The 24,466-nt window shown below is 34.2% G+C and overlaps 3 protein-coding genes across 4 annotated transcripts; all 3 read left to right on the plus strand.

Annotated features, from left to right (window-relative positions):
- Positions 1-1,044: 1,044 nt before the first annotated feature.
- On the plus strand, positions 1,045-14,065 carry prodha (proline dehydrogenase (oxidase) 1a). Of its 2 annotated transcripts, XM_043234258.1 has the most exons (15): positions 1,045-1,447; positions 2,258-2,466; positions 4,430-4,464; positions 5,074-5,109; positions 5,813-5,962; positions 6,106-6,170; positions 6,245-6,361; positions 6,493-6,572; positions 6,679-6,760; positions 6,848-6,940; positions 9,312-9,458; positions 10,581-10,756; positions 11,971-12,069; positions 12,648-12,736; positions 12,824-14,065. In XM_043234258.1, the coding sequence occupies exons 1-15, from the start codon at positions 1,115-1,117 to the stop codon at positions 13,012-13,014; spliced, it is 1,902 nt and encodes a 633-aa protein (XP_043090193.1). In that variant the 5' UTR covers positions 1,045-1,114; the 3' UTR covers positions 13,015-14,065. The 2 variants fall into 2 exon arrangements, with proteins under 2 accessions (XP_043090193.1, XP_043090194.1); XM_043234259.1 differs by lacking the exon at positions 5,074-5,109 and having other exon boundaries at positions 12,824-14,063.
- LOC122340988 (nuclear factor 7, ovary-like) lies at positions 14,065-19,872 on the plus strand. The gene is made up of 6 exons (XM_043234260.1): positions 14,065-15,647; positions 16,327-16,422; positions 16,500-16,730; positions 17,561-17,583; positions 17,665-17,783; positions 19,288-19,872. The coding sequence occupies exons 1-6, from the start codon at positions 15,249-15,251 to the stop codon at positions 19,821-19,823; spliced, it is 1,404 nt and encodes a 467-aa protein (XP_043090195.1). The 5' UTR covers positions 14,065-15,248; the 3' UTR covers positions 19,824-19,872.
- Positions 19,873-20,553: 681 nt separating this feature from the next.
- On the plus strand, positions 20,554-24,371 carry rexo4 (REX4 homolog, 3'-5' exonuclease). The gene is made up of 8 exons (XM_043234312.1): positions 20,554-21,039; positions 21,138-21,460; positions 22,131-22,283; positions 22,358-22,551; positions 23,314-23,402; positions 23,517-23,591; positions 23,677-23,751; positions 23,909-24,371. The coding sequence occupies exons 1-8, from the start codon at positions 20,833-20,835 to the stop codon at positions 24,059-24,061; spliced, it is 1,269 nt and encodes a 422-aa protein (XP_043090247.1). The 5' UTR covers positions 20,554-20,832; the 3' UTR covers positions 24,062-24,371.
- The last annotated feature ends 95 nt before the right edge of the window (positions 24,372-24,466 follow it).

Below are 24,466 nucleotides of genomic sequence, written 5' to 3' on the forward strand. Positions count from 1 at the left end.
GTATTCATGCAGGATAATGGCCAGGATGACCGAAAACAAAACTCTAGCCTGTTCTGAAGTGACAAGCCATTGGTACAGATCTAAGTCCATCAAAAAGCAATAGAGCGGAAAAAAGCAGCTGGATTTCATTCAAGACAGGAGAAGTGTCATTAATCATATCGAAAGCTTTAACTGGATACAGTTACATTTAACAAAGGTTGTGTCTCCAAATATAAAATATACCAATGTTGTTTTAGTATTATAATATAATACATTTTTCTAAATATTTTAAATAAGTCCCTATTTATTCACTTTAATTTTTATAAATCTTTATATGTACCTTTATTAATTTCTAAATAGAAATATTTAGGATACATTTTTTTTATTTCAGTATTTATCTTAGTTTTCTTTTTAAAAAAAAATCAATTTCCAGTTAATCGTTTTAGTGCTCCAAACTTATTTTTATATCTAGTTTTGATAAAGTAAAAAAAATTTACTTTCATTAAGCTTCATTTAAGTGTGTTTTTTTTACTAGTTTTAGTTAATAATAACAACTCATTTGAGTAACAAAAATATTTTAATTATTGGACCAAATTAGCTTTTTTTGAACATATATCTATATGCATTATTTTATATTAAGCTTCCATTTGTTTTATATTATTATCATTGAAAAAAAAATCAGGTGTTTAGTTTTTATTGACTTATTTATTGCAAAGCAGAAACATCATTACATTTGAAACTTTGAGGGGAACATTTGAAAGAAAAAAAAAAGGTAAACCCTCAGAAAAAAAAAAAAAAAGTTAAAAAAAAAATGTGTTCGTAGCCATGAGATTTTACAGTGTGGGAAATTTCTGATATTAATGTCAGGCAAAGTGTTCTTGAGCCTGAAAAATCTGCAATGCAAAACAAATATCAGGTGTTCCGATCAAGTAACATTACTAGGCCGCGTGAAGTGACGCAATTGGCCAGCGCGGTGCGTCACGGATCGTGAGCCAATCACAACTCGGAGCGCTGCGATAATTTGCATATTTTAAGCGCGCTTTAATGACCCTCCAGACCGGGGCGTTTCCGTCTCATTCATCCAGAAACCTCCATCGTCGCGAGAAGTACAGCAATAGTTTCTAACTTCATAAACATGTCTTACTGTAAAGTCATACCGGCCGTGGCCAGAGCAAAGCCGGCTCGGTTGTTCGGCGCGAGGCTTCGCTCCACGGCGGCGGCGGCATCCACGCAGCCCAAGGAGCTGAAGACGGAGGACGCGGCGCTGGACCGGTCCTGTACCGTGGTGGAGAAACCCTGCGACGTGGACCTCTTCAGCGGCAAGGCGCACGCGGAGCGCCAGAGGATCTCCGTCAACTTCGACAACACGCGGGAAGCCTACAAGAGCAAAGACACGCTGGAGCTGCTCAGGAGTCTGCTGGTCTTCAAACTCTGCACCTTTGACTTCCTGGTTGACAAAAATAAAGAGGCGAGTATGCTCTTTTAAAAAAGTAGCGAACTCCGTAACATGGCAGAGAATGGTACTTTTTATGTCGTTTTTTGAAATGTAACTTTTTTTTGGCGTTATTTAAATGCATGCATTTTCTATCTGGCTGCTATTCATCTTTTAAAAAAATTAAAAAATAAAAATAAAGAAAGAAATAAGGAGAAATGTAATGAAATGTATATGATAATCACCATACCTATATATGCTAATTTGGACGCAGCATATGCATACTTATGTGTGTGAGTGTTTGTATGTATTTAAAAAAAATTAATTGTACTACTCTTATTATTACAATAAGTAATAAAACAAATTGATAATATTTATTTATACACACACAATATTGTGGGTATCTCTCTTTCTCATATAAAATTTATATATGTACATGTGCTATACATATTGTTTCCCGTTTTGACAAGAATTTTAGTTTGAGCAGTTTTGTGTTAAATCGTTTTTATTCTTATTTCCTTTTTATAGAATAAGCATATTAAAATATATCTTGTTGCTTTTATATATATATATATATATATATATATATATATATATATATATATATATATATATATATATATATATATATATATATAATTTTAAAAATGTTTTATTATTATTTTATTATTATTATTTTATTGTATTTATATTTTATTGTTTTAATTTATTAAGTTTTAGTTCAAATAAATATATTCACTCATCTATTAGACAGTTCTATTAAACACATTTGTTTTTATAAAGTAGTTCATTTGTTTTTTAGCATTGTTTCATTTACAGTTATAGTCCTCAATTTTCCATCCACAGTTGATGGACCTCAGCAAGAAGGTTCTTGGCCAGCGGCTCTTCGAGAAACTGATGAAAATGACCTTCTACGGCCAGTTCGTGGCCGGCGAGGACCAGAACGCCATCAAACCCCTGATTGAGAAAAACCAGGCGTTTGGCGTGGGTTCGGTTCTGGACTACAGCGTTGAGGAGGACCTGACCCAAGAAGAGGCTGAGAAGAAGGAGATGGAGTGAGTATGACCCCAAGACCTTGTTTTCCTCTGCTCTGTCCTACACAGAGAGCCAAAAAATGACATGACATTGAGTTCCAGCCAGAGTTTTCGCTCGTCAGTGCCACTGAATCCATGTCACGCTCTTGGCTGCACGAGTGGAAGCAGCTTCCCCCTTACCTTCTTCCCCATTGGTCAGATCCGGCCAAGGCCCACCGCCCGATTGGCTGAGAAAGGGAGGTGTTTTTATCCTCCTCCCTCACAGAAATGCAGTCACATGAGGAAACTCAGGCCGGCGTGTTGAGTAACTCGAAGCCTGTCACACGCAGTTGACATCTGAAGGTGTGGCGCAGAAAGCCCAAATGATAAAAAGCACAGTTTAAATGAGGTTAATGCATTTTGAACTGCGTTTCTTTTAGGTTTCATTTGGGGCATAAAAGCACAAAAGGGAAGCTTGTTTCATCCCTGTGGGAATGCGCTTTCGGGGTTTTTTTTTTTCGAAGGGGGAAAAAAGCCAGTTTGCTGAGCAATAACACACACACACACACACACACACACACACACACTGCAAATGTTATATAATGTGTTTTGGGTTAGATTAGACCTAGTATTTAGTTAAAATGTACTCTCAGGGAATTACATCTTGCATTACAATAATAACATTCAAAAACAAGACAGGCATTATTCTCTGTAATAAATCGCTGGCCTGCTGAGAACATTTTACAGCCTGTTGTTTCCGAAACAGACACGAAACGATAAAAACGGTTGCAACATGCAATCGGCTCCAAGACAATAAAAGTTAATGGCTTTAGGGTGGTCATTTCCATCTTTATAAACATGCATCATTATTGCATGTACTACTAGTACTACTCATAGTTCAGGTGTATTTAAGGTTAAGGCAAACCTCTATCTGTGGGTGAAATCTGTACTGTTCTGCTTGTGCTATACATAAATGATTTCTTAAATCATGTTGACTTATTGAAATGGTATCTGGCATGACATTCATGTGTTTTTTGTGTCCATATAAATATCTTCTGCATGCATATATATGATATGCATGCAGAAGATATTTATATGGACACAAAAAAATTCTTACATAAAATACATATGTAATGTCTATTAAAAAAAAAAAAAAAAAATTACTCAAAGTTGCTCCAGTCCAGTAAGTGTATCTGGAAATGTTACTAACAATATAAAGATTATAAATTATATAAATATATAAAGATCCCACTCCACACAAAAATGTGCATATTAAATATACAAGGTTTATAGAGGCCTATAGGCATTATAGAATAAAAACACAGAAAAATTAGCAAAAAAATGCAGGAAAAGCCCTACAAGCGAGTTTTTTCTTATTTTACCTGATACTGTAATCTCTGTATTGACAGTATTTTTTGGAAATGGTTCATTGACAGTTGAGCACATGTTGCGGTATGAACACTTGTAACCCCATGTCTTGTTTGTTCAGACGGTCGGGTCAAATACTTGACATACTTATCATTCACATGCTTCAACTTTGAGCTTTCGCATTAGAGCGTTCCCGCTTTCGGTTTTTTGCCCGGTGCTGATTGTACTTGGATCTTTTTAAGTTTCCTCCCAGAGAAACCGGAAACAAAGAGTGGCATTATATTTGAACTTGTGGAAATAAATTTCATCCTTCTTTAAATTCCTAAGCTGCTCTGAAATTGATTTAATATTGATTCGGTCTGCGTTGCAAAGTGAGTGACGCACGGCTGAAAGAGTCTTTGCGAATCATTGCTGTGTGTGTGTGTGTGTGTGTGTGTGTGTCTGTCTGGCAGAGCGTTCGGTGTGTGTTGCATCATTTAATGACACGCAGTGAATTTATCACCTCTTTTCGCGAGGCTAAGAGGAGCTCAGGTATAAAATGTCCTAGTTTAAAGGTGACATGCTTTCGGAAACTTGAACTAGCATCAATAAAGCACAACTTTCCACCTCATCGTGACCTTTTTGCCTTGTTTTTCAGCTCCTGCGTTTCTGAGGCTGAGAAAGAGAGCCACGGTAAGTGCAATGCAAAATATGTGGAATAAATGCGAACATTTAAAAACTAGATAATCACAGTATGGTTTCATTGCTGCTTTTAAATAAATCTATTTCTGACTGAAAATGAATTCCTGAGTCAGTTCAGTGCATTACAGAGTCGTACTAAATAAAATAGTCTAATATGTCCTAGGAATTAATTTTGTTTTTATATTTTAATTTTATTTCATGTCTTATTTTATGTTTTGCTCTAATTTAATATAGTTTTATTATATTTTTTTTCTCTTCTCTCTGGACTAATTTAGTTACTTTTTGTTTTGCTTTGTCATTGTTTTATTTCTTTGTCACCACATTTTGTTTTATTTTATATTTTGTTAGTTTACTTTATTTTAGTTCGTCTTATTTGTTTGTTTTTCTATCCTGCTTGTAGTATTGTCTTGTCACTTTGTGCTGTATACATTTTTATTTTGTTTATATACAATTTTGAATAATTTTATGCATTTTTTTTAAATTAATCTTGTAGTTTTTGGATTATTATGTTCTTTAATTTTTATGATTCTGCTAATGTTGTTAGTATTTATTTAGTTTTTTTTTTAACCGTAGCAAACATTTGTCTTGTTTTATTTTCAGTGGACACCAGTGCATGCTTGCTTCAGGAAAATGAGTGTACAGTCTACTTTATGCTTCATTTTAGTGCATTAGCGTTAACACTGGAAGGGTGCTGGTAGTTCCCTGACTTTCACCTGGCTGGGTTTTTTTGTAACGTTAGCAGTGTCTCCTGGGGGATCGTGAAGTGTGTTGACTCAGTCATCGAGGCTGAAATAGCCTGCTGGATGTGTGTTAAGGGCTCTAGCTGTTTGACTCGCTCAGACTGGTTAAAGCTGGTTTAACCGTGGGCTCTCCTGGTGAAGGGGCTGAAATTAACTTTGCAAGCTCATGTTTTTCGAGTATGTGGGGTATTCTGTATCTTGTACCTTTCCTCTATAAGGGAATATGAAAAGTTATGTATGCAGTGCAAGGTTTAGGTCACAGTCATCATGCTGCATAAAGCTGTTTAGTATTATTTGGCAACATTCACTCAAAGACGTAGGTGCATAAAAATTTCTTTGTAAATAAGAGAAATGTCATTAAGAGAAAACAAAACAAAAAAATGACCAGAACACAACATACATTATACACAAAAATGCATTGATTTGAGAGACTAAAAAGGCATGCTGTTAAATTATAATTACACTTTCTATTCTATGGTTTCCACCGACTTTACGTTTATGACAGCTTTTTGCGGCACGATCTGACACACATGTGACGTCTTAAAACAGAGGGCTGTCTCTGAAGCAGTCTCTCAGAAATCTGTAAAATGAATCTTCAGGTATGGATCACCGTGAGAAGAAGTATAAAGCTCACCGTCAGTTCGGAGATCGGCGCGGAGGAGTGATCAGCGCCCGCACGTATTTCTACGCAGACGAGGCCAAGTGTGACCATCACATGGAGACCTTCATCAACTGCATCAAAGCTTCCGGTGAGCGAGTATTATTATGATATATTACGCTTTTTGAAGTTATAAATCTATTTATACTAAAATAAAATGACCTTTTTATGTTTGATTCAATGCTACGCTTTTTAATTATTTGTGAAATGAGTTTTTTTTTTATTTTATTGCAGCTGGGAGCTCTGTGGATGGATTCTCGGCCATTAAGATGACGGCTCTGGGCCGGCCTCAGTTCCTGGTAACTCCTTTTTCTGACTCGGGTTTCTGAAGATGCTGGCTGTGTTCTTCACCTCGTTTGATTTTCTCCTAAAGCTGCAGTTCTCCGAGGTGCTGGTGAAGTGGAGGAGGTTCTTCAGTCTGCTGGCGGCTCATCAGGGGAAGGACGGCATGGCCATCCTCGAGCAGAAGCTGGAGCTCGAACAACTGCAGGTTTGAGCTTGAAGCCTCCGTTGATAATGCAATTGAACAGATTTGGGATGTTAGTGTTTCAGTGTGGTCAATATTTGATTAACTTTCATTCTCAAAACATTACAATGCGTTCATATTGCATCCTCCTGCAGGACAGTTTGATCAAATTGGGAGTTGGAGCAAAATCAGACATTGAGAACTGGTTTACTGGAGAGAAACTGGGTTCATCAGGGTAAAACCTAGTTCCTAAAGCTCATTACACCTGTTAAAGGCCTCTATATAAACCAAAGTAGACCTATGTGTGTGTTTGACCATGTGTTTCTGTTTTGTTCTTGCAGAACCATTGATCTGTTGGACTGGAACAGCCTCATCAATGATACAACCAAGATCTCCAACCTGCTGGTGGTGCCCAACATAGAGGTACAGTAATACACTAGCTCACTCACTCACTCACACACACACACACACACTCTGCTCAGCTCATACAAACTGTCTGTGTGTACAAAGAGCGGTCACCTGGAGCCTCTTTTGAGCAAATTCACCGATGAAGAGGAGAAACAGATGAAGAGGATGCTACAGAGAATGGACGTCCTCGCAAAGGTATTTCACCAAATATTATTAACATTAATTTACTTTAAATCAAATGGATTTTTTTTTTTTAAAGCTACAAAACAGTCCACTGACTAGTCTCCATTTGTCTTGATTTTTTTTAAAATATGAATTTAAATTAAACTAAAAAGAATTATTATAATTGAATAACAAAAAGGAACTTTTCAACAATTCTAATTAGAATTTATTAATTAAAAAAACTGTATGCATGTACAATTATTATAATTTAATAATTATAATAAAATAAGTGTGTGTGTGTATTTGTGTGTGTGGGTGTGTGTGTGTGTGTGTATATATATATATATATATATATATATATATATATATATATATATATATATATATATGTATGTATATATATATATATATATATATATATGTATGTATATATATATATATATATATATATGTGTGTATATATATATATATATGTATACAGTATGTGATTTTATATAAATATATTCCATGCATATATATATATATATATATATATTCTATTATATTATATATATATAATATATGCATATATATTCATATATATTATAGAATATTGTATATATATTATATATTATATATATAATATATACTATTATATATATATATATATATATATATGTGTAATACTCACAACACATAGCATATAGTATATAATTTATTTCTTTATATTTGATATATAAATATGCATTCATATATTTAAGAACATTGTTACATTTATAATAATATACTTTAATGAGGTAATAAAAACATAGTAAAAATAGTCTAATTGCGTATTTTATTATTTAACAAAAATCTGTTTAAAAAGTTATTTTTTAAAATACTTAAAAAAATCGGTAGGTAAATGACCTTAGATTTGTCGGACTTATTGTGACCTGGCACATGAAGGGATTGCAAAAGATGTGAAATTGACTCAAATGTTACACCAGAAATCAGCCGGTGAGGGTTAGTTTCTCCACTCTGCGTGTGTCTGTGTGCATTCGGTGTTTGATGTTACTCTCTCAGAGTGACTTGACCCTGATCAGCCATTAACCAAATACTTCTCTTACTACATTTCACCGTTTGACGCAAGAGCGTCTCATTTTCCATCTCATTTGTGTTTGCACATCTGTGCTTCACCAAGAAGACGAGGCAGATAAACTCTTGTTAGAAGCGGTTCTGGTGGAAAGAGATTGCTCTGTACTTTTTTTTAACCTTGACTGATACGTGACGTTTCACTTTAACAGTCCAGTTTATGCATTGAGTGACACGGGAATGCAATCAGGTGGATGTTAAAACAAAGCCACAATAAAAGCACACAGTGAATTTGTTTTAACTTCTCGTTGCTCAGGAGGTTTTAGAAACGCCTGATCTCGGCGTCACAAGACTGACTTCTTATCTTCTGTGAGATAAACGACACACCGACTCTGTATTATTAAAACAGTTTCTCTCAATAATGTCAAATGCAAGGAAGCCACTAAATGCCAACAAGTTATGGTCTTTATCTCCGTGAAGACAGACTGTAGATGGTAGATGCATTGTATATTTGAAGGTCTGAAAGAAAGTGGTTTTATCATTGCAAATGCTGAGGTAATTTATCTGAAACATTTCAGCCTGTGAACTCTAGAAACTGAAACAGTCCACGATATAGACTTGTAAACATATTGCTTTTTAGTAAGCCATACTCTATCGTAAAAGAAAAAAATGAAACTATGTATAAAAAGTCAATTATTTATTATAATAAATAATGTGAAATAAATAAAAATGTAAATGTTATTTAAATTATTATTATTATTATTATTGCTAGCTTAGCATTTATTAAACCATCGGTTATGATAATAAATAAAATAATGTATTATTAATGAACTTTTCAATTGAATTATTGTTTACAATTGTTAATGTATTTATACATAATAAATTTTTAAAAGACAAAAATATGCCATAAATGTCTTTATTTGTATGTTTATTTATAAAATGTTATTTTAATGTTTTATTAATAATTCTGTTCATTAATGTATGTGCAAAAATCTTATTTAAAAAATCTTATATAAATATATATATATATATATATATATATATATATATATATATATATATATATATATATATATGTATATATATATATATATATATATATATATATATATATATATATATATATGTGTGTGTGTGTGTGTGTGTGTGTGTGTGTTTCACCTTTGTCTCAGTGTGAGAAATAAAGAGTATTAGTTGTAATTGTAGCTCTCTTAGTTCCCATTTGTGGCGTGACAGCAGGGTTGTTGTGGAAGTAAAAATGTCCTGCAGGCAGTCTCTGGTTATGTAACAGTGTTTACCGAAGTGCATTATTACAGCTGAAAGAAGGCCTTGTCTAAGCGGTGTTTGTTTCCAGCACGCTGTGGAGAATGGCGTGAGGCTGATGGTGGACGCAGAACAGACGTATTTCCAGCCGGCTATCAGCAGACTCACGCTGGAGATGCAGAGGATCTTCAACAGAGAAAAACCCAACATCTTCAACACCTACCAGTGCTACCTGAGAGTGAGTCGCTTACACACACACACACACACACACACACCCTTAAAACCTGCCGCTTACACACCCAGTTTCTCTTTTATCCCGCCATCATGCAGAGCAGTAAAAGACAAGTTAAGCCAAAAATAACATTCTGTCATTATTTGCACACATTCATGTTATGTCAGGCCAATAAGGTTTATTTTCTACTGTTGAACACAAAAGAAGATGCTTGGGGGAAAAAATGACTGCTGCAAAAATTACACACAAACATCAAAACAAGGTCATCAACCTGATTTATAATAATGTAATAATACATTTTATTTAAAGGCGACTTTCAGAGCACTCAAAAAGACACCATACATTTAAAAAGATTTAAAACATGGTGAACAATACAACAAACCAGAGAACCATGAACATGGCACAACTTAAAACTGACCAGAGAAAGCCAAACAAAATCCAACCTCTTAAAACTAGTTAGAGTTAAAGATCTTAAACCCTGGACTTCATTTGTCTTGGTAAAGGTTATTTTTTGTATTTAAAGTAATGTTATAGTGCTAAAATTGTAATGATTTTTATAATAATTTAATTTAAAACAGTAAATAATTTAATAATTACAATTAAGTATGCATATGTACGATTTATAGTTATTATATATATATATATATATATATATATATATATATATATATATATATATATATATATATATATATATATATATATATATATATATATATATATATATAATTAAGATGGGAATGTAATAACACAAAATAAAAATTGTTATATGCAGTGTCAATGTATGTAATATGTTAACATTTAACATTATTAATTAGAAAGTGTGAATAAATAATTTAATTAAAAAAAAATTATCTAAAATATTTATTCAAACTTTTTTAGTTTCTCAGCACTGCTCCAAAAATGATATTCCAATTAAAATTTTCAGTACATAAAATGTAACCATGTTTTTATTTTTGAACCTCAGAAGTCACACAATGAGTCATGATGACAATGCTGTAATATAATAGCACTATATGGCCTTCATAAGAGCTTCTGTGCGTCTTTTTCCTAATGGTTTTATGGCACTGATCTCTGTTTTATTTGGTTAGTCAGTGATGAGTCTCATGACAAGCTCTGTGTTTGTAGGAGGCGTATGATAACGTGTCTGTGGACGTGGAGCTGTCGCGGAGGGAGGGCTGGTACTTCGGAGCCAAGCTGGTGCGAGGAGCGTACATGTATCAGGAGAGATCTCGCGCCGCAGAGATCGGATACGAAGACCCCATCAATCCTGACTATGAGGCCACCAACAGGATGTACCACAAGTACGTACCGTGCAATTAAAACACGTCCTACAAGTAGAGGAAAGCACTGATAAACATAAGATCGGCTCATTTGACTACTGTGCATTCATTGCTGTTAATTCTAGCGGATTTATTATTTATTATTTATTATTTTTTTAATTATTGTTCAAACAAATATTTTTTGTTATTCTATATAACCTATTTTATAGTAAAATAATATTTAAATGTATATTGGTTCCAATAACCAATTCCCAGATGGTTACACACACACATATATATATATATATATATATATATATATATATATATATATATATATATATATATATATATATATATATATATATATATATATATATATATATATATATATATATATATATTACTTTATTAACACAACCAATTATCTGTAGAATATTTAAATTTTTCATTTTATTTCATATAGCCCTTTATTTAAAAAAAGTGAACATTAGAAAAATAATTCAATAAAAAAAAAACAAGTTTTTGAAAATACATTTATTGTTTAAAGATTTAATTTATTCCCTTTTATTGCACATACGCCATTATGTGATGAAAAGCAACATTTAGTATTTTAGTTAAATCCACACAATCTCTTATCTAATGGAAACATTTAGAAATATGATTTAGTAAAAATACGTTTTTATTTCATTTTACTTTTCTTTAAAAAAAAAAAGCAAAAATGTAATTCATTTAAAAATCCTTATTTCCACATAAATCATTATCCACTGAAAAGCATGCATTTTTATTTTGTTGAAAATACAAAAACAATGAAAATGTAATTTAAAATGATATTAATTGTTTAAATATATTTTTGTTTTTATTTTATTTCACACAAACCATTATCTGCAAACTCTTTTTCTTTCTTTCATTTACTTTACATTACGTCATGACCTGAGAATGAACCCCGCCCGTTGGCTTTTTGCATGATGCATTATATAATCATTGGTGTCTATCCTGCACATTTTATACCACACAATGTACCGTACAATTTAATTCCTCTCTCTTGTCTCAGATGAATACTGTATTCATGACCAAACACACCTGCTTACCCGTGCCAAGCTTGTTTTGCCCATCAGTCACTAACGTGCTTCACAAATGTGAGGGCAATGTTTCGACTCGCCGCACATACTTTAGGATTACTTCCTTTTATTCGTCCGTCTCAGTCATTGATCGATTCCTGGAAGGCTTCATTAACCCTGATCTCTGTCTGTTAGGTGTCTGGAGTATATTCTGGAGGAGATCAACCACAACAGGATGGCCAATGTCATGGTGGCGTCTCACAACGAGGACACGGTCAAATTCACGCTGGACAAGTGAGTCCAAAAGAGACCAGAGACCAAGTCACCAATTCTAAACCTAGGCTTAAACTTAGTCCTAGGCTAAAATGTAAATCTGAGCCGTTTCAACTTAAAGAAACTCGCACTGGCTGATCTTAAAACATGTCAATGCCTTTGTTTTGTCTTAAGATGCAAAACCAGTAATGTTTTTTTCTAAAATTTACAAAAATCGCTTGCGTCCTAATTGAACTACGGCCTAATCCTGGTTTAGGCGAAGCCCCGTCTATAAAACCGGACTTAAAAGTATTCTAGTATTTGATTTTTGACCCAAAAATGTAAATTCTGGCATCATTAATCACCCCCTAACCGTCTACTTACTTTTATAAAGTAAAAGTTGCTGTTGATGCTACTCTAAACGCACTCTAAAATCTGAAGTATTTGAAAAAACACTTAAAGGGATAGTTCACCCAAGCCATCCTAAGTGTATGTTACTTTCTTCATTCAGACGAACAGTTTTTTAAAAAACGTGTCGTGGCTCTTCCAAGCTTCTGGTTTATTATTTTAAAGCTCTCTAAATTGCGCGTACATTTACGCCTCTGTGTTCTCCTGCACAGAATGAACGAGATGAGTCTCTTTCCGACGGAGAACAAGGTGTACTTTGGCCAGCTGCTGGGGATGTGCGATCAGATCAGCTTCCCGCTGGGTGAGTGGAGAGCCGGGCGGCGCGGGGGAAGGAGCAGATGTGTGGACAGATGCGAGGGTGCTGACGCGCTTGTGTTTGTGTGAGCAGGTCAGGCGGGGTTCCCCGTGTACAAGTATGTGCCGTACGGCCCGGTGAACGAGGTCATCCCGTACCTGTCCCGCCGGGCGCAGGAGAACCGCGGCTTCATGAAGGGCTCTCAGAGAGAACGCAGTCTGCTGTGGAAGGAGCTCAAGCGCAGGTTCTTCAGTCGACAGCTGCTCTACAGACCCGTCTACTAAACCTGACGTCTGCTGCGCTCTCTCAGTTTCTCCACACCGAGCGGACATCTTGTAGGTCTATAGTTCGTCATCAGCGGCTTTGAAATGAACTGGAGTTAAAGACAACATGAAACTGCATTCGCAATGCCTTAAACTTCTGCAGTGTGACGTGAAAAACAGAAAGTGAAACAGTGGAACTTAATTTGAGAAAAGGAAACCTTTTTAGTAATATCTTGTTTTTCTAGATCAACAGATGATTTATTTATTTTTTTACGAAGAAATTAAATAAAAAGCAACTCATTGGCACTTAGCAACCGCATAGCAACACCCTAGCAATCACCCTGGATATCTTAGCGACTGCATAGCAACACCTTGGCAACCACAATAAAAAAATTCAAACTTTAAGCTTTTAAAAGTACTTTTAAACTTCAAACCATTTCAGACTGAAAACCATCAAACCCCAGTTTCACAGACAAGGCTTAAACCTAGTCCTAGACTAAAATGTAAATCTGAGCGGTTTCAACTGAAAGAAACTCAGAAGCTCGCAAGAGTGATCTTAAAGCATTTCAGTGCCTTTGTTTTGTCTTAAGATGCACACCAGTAATGTTTTATTTTTTTCTTCGAAAACATGTTTGAAAATTACTTTAATGTCCTAATTGAACTATGGCTTTATCCTTGCTTAGGCTAACCCCCGTCTATTAAACCGGACCTTAAACCTCTTAAACTTTTAATCTTTTCAATCGTTTTCAATCTTTCTGGCCAACGTAACGTTTGACTTGAGAAACCTTTTTTTCAATTATTTTCAATCTTCTATTTGTCCTACACACTTATTGGATCTAATATGCATTTGTTGTATTTTATTCAACTTAACACAAACCTAGTATCTGATAAAAAGCTAATATTTAAAAACACATTTTTATATTTTATTTATCCCATGCTGCCAGTTATCAGATTTCATATAAATTATATATTTTTTTCTACATAACCCATTATTCAAAAAAAAATATTTAAAAACATATTCATTTTTATTTATTGTTTTTAAATTTAATTTATTCCACATAAATCTTCAAAAAACAAAGGTAAATATTGTTTAAATATATTTATACTTTATTTCTATATTTTATTCCACAGCAGATTGTCAGATGTATGTTTTATATATTAAACCGAAAGTGAGGCGAAGTAAAAGAAAAAATGCATGACAAACCTGAAAGACTGGTGTAAAAGTGTTATGCAGCCAGCCCCAGGTCTTTAACTGGGTGAGACGTGTTAAGTTATGTGTTAAGATAAGTTACTTGAACAGAAAAGATAAGTTATGTCAGAAATGGACAAGTTAGTAAGACTGTAAATGGCCTGATTTCATGTTGTCTTTAAACCCGCTCTAATCCTTCATGTTCAAGCACTGTATCAGACACGGCACCGAACCAGAATCAGCTGCCGTTTTCAATCTCAAGCCTTTTTAAAAAACATAAAACCTCTGCATTTATCACAAAGACCACATGCAGCGCGGTAAGATCATGTAACTACTGATTAAAACCATCATTGTTTATTGCATACCATTTTAAGGTTAGACCTCTTTTGGACTATTTTCATACTGACAATGATGAGTTATTTTTTTAAATGTGTTTCATAGTTTCTTGATCATGTAATTTTTAAACGTCTATATTGTCAGACATTTTTAGCACTGGATATATTCTGCTAACAATATTATTTTTTGTAAATTCCTCGTTTGTTTTGCTCCTTTTAAATGTAAGTTTGGGACAAATGAGTTTGGATGACGTGTGCATGTGCATTTTTTTTTTTTAAATGTAAATAATGAAATGTATTTATAGCTCTTAGTTCTCACTCCTAGATGATTTTGGACGCTTTTGCACTGTTTTTAACTGAATGAAATGAAAGCGTACGGCTGTATGTAACAGTTTTTACAAATATTGACCCATGTGTCCGTTTCGATGTATAGTTACGTTGTATAAACTACCGAAAATGATATTTTACGAATGCATGCATAATGAATAACCAGGTCTCGTATGCATGGAGGAAAATACTTTTTATAATAAAAAAGTCATTTAAAAATACCGTTGAGTTTATTTTAGGGTGTGATGTGTTTGCACACTGTTTCGTATCACGATATCTGCAGTGCATTCAGTTTGATTATGCAAACGGGATCATCATAAACGCGCTCTTGCAAAACATATCAGGAAGTGGCTTTATTACTTTGTTCCTGTCTTGCCAAGTACCTGAGCGCAACAAGGAAATGAATGGCACACACTGAACACATTGAAGCTGAAATGGAGTCGCTCTCTGTGGAGGAGCTGTGTTGTCCCGTGTGCTGCGAGATCTTCAGATCTCCTGTGTTTCTGTCGTGCAGTCACAGCGTCTGTAAAGACTGTCTTCAGGCGTTCTGGAAGAGCAGGAGAACTCGGGAGTGTCCGGTCTGCCGGAGGAGGTCCTCGAAGACAGATCCTCCCGGAAATCTTGTGCTGAAGAACCTGTGCGAGTCCTTCTTGAACGTTGAGGAGGTCTGTGACGTGCATGGCGAGAAACTCAAACTCTTCTGTGAGGAGGACGAGGAGTGTGTGTGTTTAGTGTGCAGAGACTCAGAAAAACACAATCGGCACAAATTCAGGACGATCTGTGAACTTCTTCCATCTTACAAGGTAAGAAAAGATTCAGGTAATTATAGTAATGAAGGCATACATATAAATATATATATATATATATATATATATATATCATATATATATTTATATATATATATATATATATATAGTAATGAAGTATATATATGTGTGTGTATATATATGAAACATCAATGTATTAGAATATATTAATATGTATATTATGTGTATTTGAATATGAATAAATATATATAATTATATATATATTATATTATTATATATATATATATATATAATATATATAATATATATAATGTAATATATATAATATGAATTACATTATAATTGTATTTACATTATATTTAAAATAATTAAATAGTACATATATATATTGTTTAATATATATATATATATATATATATATATATATATATATATATATATATATATATATATATATTTATATATATATATATAAAATATGTGAATTAAACCAAAAATGTAACTAATATATTAAATTGAATTATGGATATCTATCTATCTATATATATATTAATAGCCATTATGTAAAAAGATAACAATAATTTATATATAATATCAAAAACACTACATTTTAAAATGTCAAATTACGTTTATGGTATATATCTTGGGGGAAAAAACTGAAACGCGTTGACCCCTCACAGTGGGATTTTCTCATTTTGTATTGGTTAAATTTTAGGAGGAGCTCGGTATCAAGCTGAAGTCCTTACAAGAAAAGCTGAAACGCACAGAGGAAGTAAAAGGAGAGTGCGAGGAAGCAGTTCAACACATCCAGGTGAAGACATACACTGTCAAACACTGTCCCTTCAGCACACAAAACTGAACTGAACCTTATTTCTGTTTGTCTTTGAGACTCAAGCTCGGCACACAGAGCGCCGGGTTAATGAGGACTTTAAGAAGCTTCATCAGTTCCTCATCGATGAAAAAGAGGCACTGATCGCTGCACTGTGGGAGGAAGAGGAGCAGAAGATTCAGATGATGAAGGAGAAGCTGGAGGAGATGAGCGCACAGATCTCGGCTCTCTCAGACACCATAAAACACATCGAGGAGCAAATGAAAGCCAAAGATGCCACGTTTCTAAACGTGAGAACTCACCAATGTGTATAAAGATGACTTTGATGCAATTTCATTTATGAGAAAAAGAAATAAAAATGATCATAGGTGGGATCAAGGGGTCATCTTTTCCATCTCATGGCACTGCTGCCCCCTGCTTGTAGATGCTGTAACTACACCATCTGGATTAGCCTATTTTAATAAATATTTAATAATAAATATATATATATATATATATATATATATATATATATATATATATATATATATATATATATATATATATATATATATATATATATATATACATTTTAATTTAAATTAATTATTTTAAATTATTAAATTATTAAATTATTTTAACACAATTTAAAGGAATTTTTCATTCATTTAAGAACCTATTATTTTAAAATAATATTTAAAGTAACTAAATTATGTCAGTTTAGCTTTATTTGTAGCATTTTAATTTAGCATTTTAATTTAATTTCTAACGAACACAAAATTTACGTATTTTGTTTTTCATATTAACACAATATTTGAAGGACAAAATTATTGTATCAGTTTACATCTTAATATTATGCGTTTTTAGCATTTAAATTTAGATTAGAGGTATATTATTTTAACGTTTTAAAAAACCTTTTTGTATATATTAATGTTATTTTAACAATATTTGAAGGAAAAATTATGTCACTTTACACCTTGAATTTTTTGTTTAGAATTTAGCACAGTATTTGAAGGAAAATATTTTATTTTACTTTAATTATGTTATTTAAAGTATTTATTTGGACAAACAAAATTGTGTCTTTGATATTTTGCTCCTGGAGTGCTCTGATAAAGCATTATTTTCTGCTTTTTCCCCCCAGAACTTTGAAGCCACGATGGAAAGGTAAGTGTTTTGTGTAAGTAAACCCCGGTCTCTCTCTTCACATAGCTGTGAACTCAAACCCACTGCAGACTGATCTTCCAGAGCCCGGGGCCCACAGCAGGAGCCTCACATGAGTCCTGCAGCTTTGATTCATGAGGCTAATCACTTGGGCAACCTGACATTTGGAGTCTGGCTGAAGATGCGAGACATTGTCAAAAACAGTGAGTCCTTAAGTATAAATATCTAGCATAGAATGTCCTCATTTTGGTAAACTAATATCTATGCTGTTTTTAGTCCATGCACAAAAAACCCTTGTGCTTTGTGTTTTAATCACTGATCTACGTATAGGCCTAAAGTTAATGTCATTATAAAAATCTGATATAAAAAAAAATAATGAATCATGACAAATTAATAATGAATCATGACACAGTTCAAGCATCAAAGAAGCCAATCCTAACTCCATGATACTATATATATATATATATATATATATATATATATATATATATATATATATATATATATATATATATATATATATATATATATATATATATATATATATATATAAATGGCCGCGTTTATTTGGAAATTCTATGGGTCTGGTTTCCGGTCTAATCAGCGAGCAGCTAGCTGTACAAAAAAGTTCTTTTTGCTGCTTGATATTGAAAATTGGTGTGTCTTATCGTGTTATTTTAATGTATTGTCTTGATTATGAACGCACTGGTTTGTAGCGCAAACTATTTTACCGTTTTGGTACCGTTTTACTGCACGTTGTTATTCTCCTCATTAATGAACCGGAAGTCTCACCCGTAGGCTTTCCGCGTCGTCGAAAAAAACGTGGATAGCATGAAATAAACTTGAATGAACACGAGAAGGTTTGTTGAAAGAAACAGAACAACTTGCTGAAATGTTTAATGTCTCATATTTTAATCGCGAAAAGACGTCAGTGAAACAGCTCGTAAACAATGCCACGTGACGTCACGTTTACCTCAGAAAAGACAAGCTAGAAAAATTAACTATATATTAACTATATTTTCTTATATTCATTGTATAATTAACAAATGTAACGTCAATTTAAATTCGTAATGAAAAAAAAAAACGATCACAAAACAAAATAAAACAATAGTAGCCCAATGGAAACCATCACAGAACTCTGAACGAATGAAAACATCCTGCAAAGTTTTAAATATGAAAGTGCACCTTATATTAAGGTATTGTCTCTCAAAAGAAAGAGTCGACTCTGAATCACTGAACCGACTCGTTTTTAAAACGAATCCCAAGCAAAGTTTAAGTTTAACGTCAAAATAAAATATTACCATATTGCCCCTCTCCTTGTTAATCTTTTCTGAATGAAAACGCAAATTCGTTCTTTGCCACAAGATGCCGCTTTTTGGAGCGTTAAAAAAAACAGTGTTTTTTTTGACCTTCCATGCAGATCAACCTGTTGTTCGGGACTCCCAAAATCAAAATATGAACTTTTCATAACCCATAACCTCCCACCAGTAGAATCCATCACACACCGGCAGACACCGCAGTTTCCGTCAAAACCAATACAATTCCCATCAATAATCCTTAAAACTTTCTATTGTGTTTTTGCTGTCTTTATATCCGACTGAATCAATATTAAACCAAAACTGATTTGAGAAAGGTGCCTCATCACCCGGCCCTTGCCTACGCACGCGCACGACGGATCTCTAACTCTTGATCGTTTTGTCCCATCAGCTCCAGTGATCCTGGACCCCAACACTGCACACCCCGAGCTCAAGCTGTCTGAAGATCTGACCCGTCTGACATGGGGCCCGGACCCTCGCGCCTGCCCCGCCAATCCCGAGAGATTCGACGTCTATCCTTGCGTTCTGGGCTCCGGGGGCTTCGTCTCAGGGGCGCACTGCTGGGACGTGGAGGTGGGCCACAACACACACTGGACTGTGGGAATAACCACGGCCTCCAACCCTAGGAAGGGATTTGCCTTCTTTGGCAGAGACGTCTGGTGCGTGTGGTACAAAAACAAAGAGTATTTCTCATATTATCAGGACCAGGCTTACACTCCTATTAGCGTTCAAGAGAAGCTGCAGAGCGTGAGAGTTTTGCTCGACTGGGATCGAGGGACAGTGTCTTTTTCCGATCCTGCGAGCGACACTCATCTGTGCTCATTCACTACAAGCTTTACGGAGAGACTCTTTCCGTTCTTCTCGAGCGTCTGTGTCGCTTGTAGTCTGAGGATCCTGCCAGTTAAAATATGTGTAACAGACATGTGATTCTGTGTATTTTAATGTTATAAATGCTCAATAAAGACTTTTATTAATAGCTTTTTTTCCTGAGATTTTTTTTACGTGAATTTGCTTACAGGCATATTATAAATGAATGCAAACCTTTTAGTTATGATAATGCTAAAGATTTTGCCAAAATACTTACTTTTATTGAGCCTTTTTTCCCATTTTTGACACCCTGACCTTAACATTTTGGCCTGGACATGACTTTTAATTCTTTTAAACATTAAAAGGTGTATAAAAGCATAATTTTATGAATGAATAAGATTTTGAAAGTCTTATTTTATATATATATATATATATATATATATAATATTTTTTTATTACATACACTGTAAAAATTTATTTGTAAATAAAATAAAGATTATTAGAGTACATTAGGTAAGAAAGTATTATTTCAGTTTATCTACTTAATGTTTAATTAAATGTTTTAATACTTACTACTTTATTTATTTGTTAATTTTTATTAGTTTTTTAGGTACATTTTAATTCAATTATTTATCAAGTGCTGTCAAATGATTAATCGCAATTAACTGCACACAACATATATAATATAATATATATAAACCCACACATAAAGTATATCATTTAAATATGTTTACATGTATTTATTCATATAATTGATATTATAAATAAATATATAAACACAGCCCGGGGGTTCCCGGAACTCTGTTTGAAAACAGAGCGGAACGTTCATCCGCATACAGTTTCTGAACGGGTTACATTTGGTGTAACACACGCGACTGAACGTTCCGTCAGCATGGTTGTCTCATGGTACAGTTATAAGTAGTTCTGTAATTTTGTGCTGTGCACGTTTTTAGTATATTGCCACATAGTGATACATATTTAGTATTTTCCGCGTTACAATGCATGTCACGTGTCTGCGTTGACGTTAGAAAGCTTTAACATGTAAACATCTGGAGAAGTTCATTTATGCTAGTAAGTTCGTGCTCAGTCTAAAATCTTATTTATTAGGTCAATTAGATAAAACCTCGAGATGTCTAAAACTAAGCTAAAGAAGAATGCGGAAAGTGTCCAGACTAATGGTCGGTCAGAACATCAGAAGAAGGAAAAGAAACATGAAAACAACAAAAAGACGTTCTTCTACAAAATGAAGAAAAAGAAAACGAAACCTGTAAAGCCTAACATTACACCCCCCACGAAAGTTGAGGAGTATTCGTGCAACTGGAAGAAGTTACTGCAGGTAAGAAGTATTTACCCTGACAAAATCCTATTCCTGTGCTAGTAATTCTGATTGAGAAATAAAAGTCTGTTTTACGTTTGGGATGTGTGTTCGTGTAGACTCTCTCTGCAAATCCTCAGAAGAAGAACGAAGACACAAAACAGGTGAAAGATGCAAACGCTAAGGGCAAGCAGTTTCAGAAGACGCCGTTGGTTTCCAGAGACTCCCATAAAGCAGATAAACACTTCAAAAAACCCACGCGGACCGTCAAAACTGCTTCTGAGACATCTGGAAGGGTAGAAGAAGATGGAGAACAGATGAACGGGAAAGACTTCACCGGACACAAACAGTTCAAAGCAGAGAAGAGGAAAAGAAAGGATGTAAAAGATAAAGCAACGAACAAAAAGAAGAAAGCAGAGGAGGTGGAAAGGAAAACGGAAGAGTATGTGTGCATCTTATGCTTTTTTAGTTTCCTGCGACTGTCCTTTAAACGCTTGTTCCTGCCGTGAAATCAAAAAAGAAAAAAGAAAGATGGTTGCAATATTTCAATCTCACAATTAATGTTTTTTTTTCCTCACAGTTTTGAGTTTGTATAACACATTTTTTTATCAGTTTTATCAGAATTGTGAGAGACAAGCCCAGATAAAAATTCTGAATTTTGTGGCTAAAACGAAAAGTTTTATAAAACTTTTTATTCTGATATATATATATATATATATATATATATATATATATATATATATATATATATATATATATATATATATATATATATATATATCAGAATCATGACAACAAGCTGGACATAAGAGACATTTTAATATGTTTATCTTTGGGCTTAGGGCTATATTTATATTTAATATTATTTATATTTATACAGTGAAAAATGTGATAACTATTTGTTAAGTAGTATTTTTATTATAATTTTTAAATATTATATGTATATTTAATATAATAAATTCATATGTTTTTGAATAACGTGATTGAGAAAAGCTAAACAGACAGACGTAAATAGCATTTATCAAGTGTAAAATAAGAAACGAAGAAGTTTTATTAATGTAGTTTTAATTCGTGCTTTCACGCGGTCCTCTTTAAACGCCGTTTCCTCTCAGGCCTGATATCTGGTTCGATGACGTGGACCCCGATGACATCGAGGCAACTCTGGGGCCCGAGGTCGCAGACATCGCACGAAAGCGCAGCGGAATCCTGAAGTCCAGCGCAGAAGCCACGGAGAGAGCGCTGGTGAAGGAGCACGCGTTTGAGGGGTGAGACGCCTGCGGCTCTCCGGGCACCCGTCGCTTCTGAAGGAACGGGATCTTAATCTTATGGCTAATTTCAGATTGACCCGTGCCGTGGCGATGGACTGCGAGATGGTGGGAGTCGGGCGCGACGGGGCGGACAGCATTCTAGCGCGGGTCTCCATCGTCAACCACTTTGGCAAATGCATCTACGATAAATACGTCAAACCCACGGAAACCGTCACGGACTACAGGACGGCTGTCAGCGGAATCAGACCGAAGGACATCAAGGACGGTCAGGACCTCGCGCAACAGTCTCTATTACGTTGCATTGGAAAAATACTAGAAATTTAATTAAAAGTTTGTTTGTATAGAATAAGGATGATTTAAAAAAGTGTGTTTGCGTTTCACAATTTCAACAATTTTCTCTAATTTGCTTCAAAACACTATTCTGACTGTATTTGAATTCAGAATTTTTAGAGTTTTAAGCGATTAATCACATCCAAGCAAAAGGTTTTTGTTACATAATATGTGTGCGTGTACTGTGAATATTTTTTATGTATATATAAATACACACACATACAGTATATATCTATATGTAAAAAAATGTACATGTCTATTTTTATATTCAAATAATTTGAAACAACAAATTATATTAAACAGCATTTGATATGCTGTTTGTGTTTTTTTTTTTAATTTTTCTCAAAATTCTGTTTGTTTTCATAGTTCTAAATTTATATAAATTTAACATCACAATTCCATCTCTTTTTTTTTTAAATGTCATGTTTCTAACAATTCTGTTTCTTAGAATCCAAATTTTATATCTCTCACTTTTTCTCTCAAATTGTGCGTCACATTTCTGGCTGTACTTGTAGCATTTTTGTATATATATTTTTAAAAACATTTCTGTTGAAATACGCATCAGTGACGCAGACGGATGCTTTTGTCCATGAAATTAGACAAATACAGGTTTCGATTGAAAAAGAATTGTGATTAAAAATGGCAGAATTAGAAATGTTAGCTCAAGATTATTTCTTGTTCTTCATGTGATTGACAGGCGAGGACTTTAAGACGGTCCAGGAGGAAGTGTCGCAGATTCTACAAGGAAGATTATTAGTGGGACACGCCATTCACAACGACTTAAAGGTACAGTACACACAAAAAAAAACATATTCCTGTATATCCCTTGACGTTTTCAGATGAGAGATATTCCTTTAACCAATGTCAGATTTATTGTAAACACTTTTGTCTTGTTCATAGATTTTGCTGCTGGATCATCCCAAGAAAATGCTCAGAGACACACAGAAATATAAACCGTTTAGGCAGAGGGTGAAGGTACGAAACAGTTCGCTGACAACTTCATTAATCAATATTATAAATACATATACTTCAATGTCTCCCGTCTTGTTCTCTTCCTCAGAGTTCACGTCCTGCATTGCGGGTTTTATGCAAAGAGATTCTCAACGTTAAAGTCCAGCAGGGTGAACATTCATCTGTAAGTCTCTGATCGACGTCTAAGACGAGCTCTGTTTTCCATTCATTATTTCAAAGTGCACCGCTTCATCTTTCCCGTATGGTACAAGATAAAGGATTAAAGCGTAGATGCAAAGTTTGGGCTTTGTAATGTTTTCTAAATGTCGTGTTCCTCACAGGTTCAGGACGCTCAGGCCACTATGAGGCTGTACACTCTGGAGAAGAAGCAATGGGAGGCGAGTCTCAAAGACGCCCGCGCGGGGCAGAAGAGTCTGAGAAAACCAAGGACTCCTAAAAACTCTCAAATCAATTTTACTCTGATCGGCAAATAAGAAACTCGTCGCAGAGCGTGACAAACTATGCAGGCAATTGCTTTTTCAGTGTGGAGTAACGTTATGATGAACTGTCTGAATCTTGTTATCTGAGGGACGAAACCATCAAACGCTATCAGTAATATATGTGAAACTGTTCTATTGATCTCTTTTATACCAAGTAATATTAATTTTCATTTCCACCCTGTTTGAAATTACGTGACAGATGTAACTTTTGGTGTGACGCCACGCTTGATGTGCTTGTGTGTTGGTTTCTCACATGGAAGCACACGAATAATGGCAATGCAAAATTAAAATCGATTTAAAGCCAGATTGCCTTTAAAAAAAAAAAAGCTTATGTAATTCTACAACCTTACCTCATTTAGTATACCCCCTCATTTATGAATATGCTAAATAGCTCCGCCC

This window comes from Puntigrus tetrazona, unplaced genomic scaffold (genome assembly GCF_018831695.1).
Source record: "Puntigrus tetrazona isolate hp1 unplaced genomic scaffold, ASM1883169v1 S000001111, whole genome shotgun sequence".
Lineage (NCBI taxonomy): Eukaryota > Metazoa > Chordata > Actinopteri > Cypriniformes > Cyprinidae > Puntigrus > Puntigrus tetrazona.

Excerpts from the sequence above, each read along its gene's own strand:
- prodha (XM_043234258.1), top strand. The coding sequence starts at position 1,115 with ATGTCTTACTGTAAAGTCATACCGGCCGTGGCCAGAGCAAAGCCGGCT. Across the intron at positions 1,448-2,257 it reads TGGTTGACAAAAATAAAGAG|TTGATGGACCTCAGCAAGAA; the intron begins GCGAGTATGCTC and ends TTCCATCCACAG. Across the intron at positions 10,757-11,970 it reads ACCAACAGGATGTACCACAA|GTGTCTGGAGTATATTCTGG; the intron begins GTACGTACCGTG and ends TCTGTCTGTTAG.
- rexo4 (XM_043234312.1), top strand. The coding sequence starts at position 20,833 with ATGTCTAAAACTAAGCTAAAGAAGAATGCGGAAAGTGTCCAGACTAAT. Across the intron at positions 21,461-22,130 it reads GTGGAAAGGAAAACGGAAGA|GCCTGATATCTGGTTCGATG; the intron begins GTATGTGTGCAT and ends GTTTCCTCTCAG. Across the intron at positions 22,284-22,357 it reads AAGGAGCACGCGTTTGAGGG|ATTGACCCGTGCCGTGGCGA; the intron begins GTGAGACGCCTG and ends GGCTAATTTCAG.
- LOC122340988 (XM_043234260.1), top strand. The coding sequence starts at position 15,249 with ATGGCACACACTGAACACATTGAAGCTGAAATGGAGTCGCTCTCTGTG. Across the intron at positions 16,423-16,499 it reads AAGCAGTTCAACACATCCAG|ACTCAAGCTCGGCACACAGA; the intron begins GTGAAGACATAC and ends TTTGTCTTTGAG. Across the intron at positions 16,731-17,560 it reads AAGATGCCACGTTTCTAAAC|AACTTTGAAGCCACGATGGA; the intron begins GTGAGAACTCAC and ends TTTTCCCCCCAG.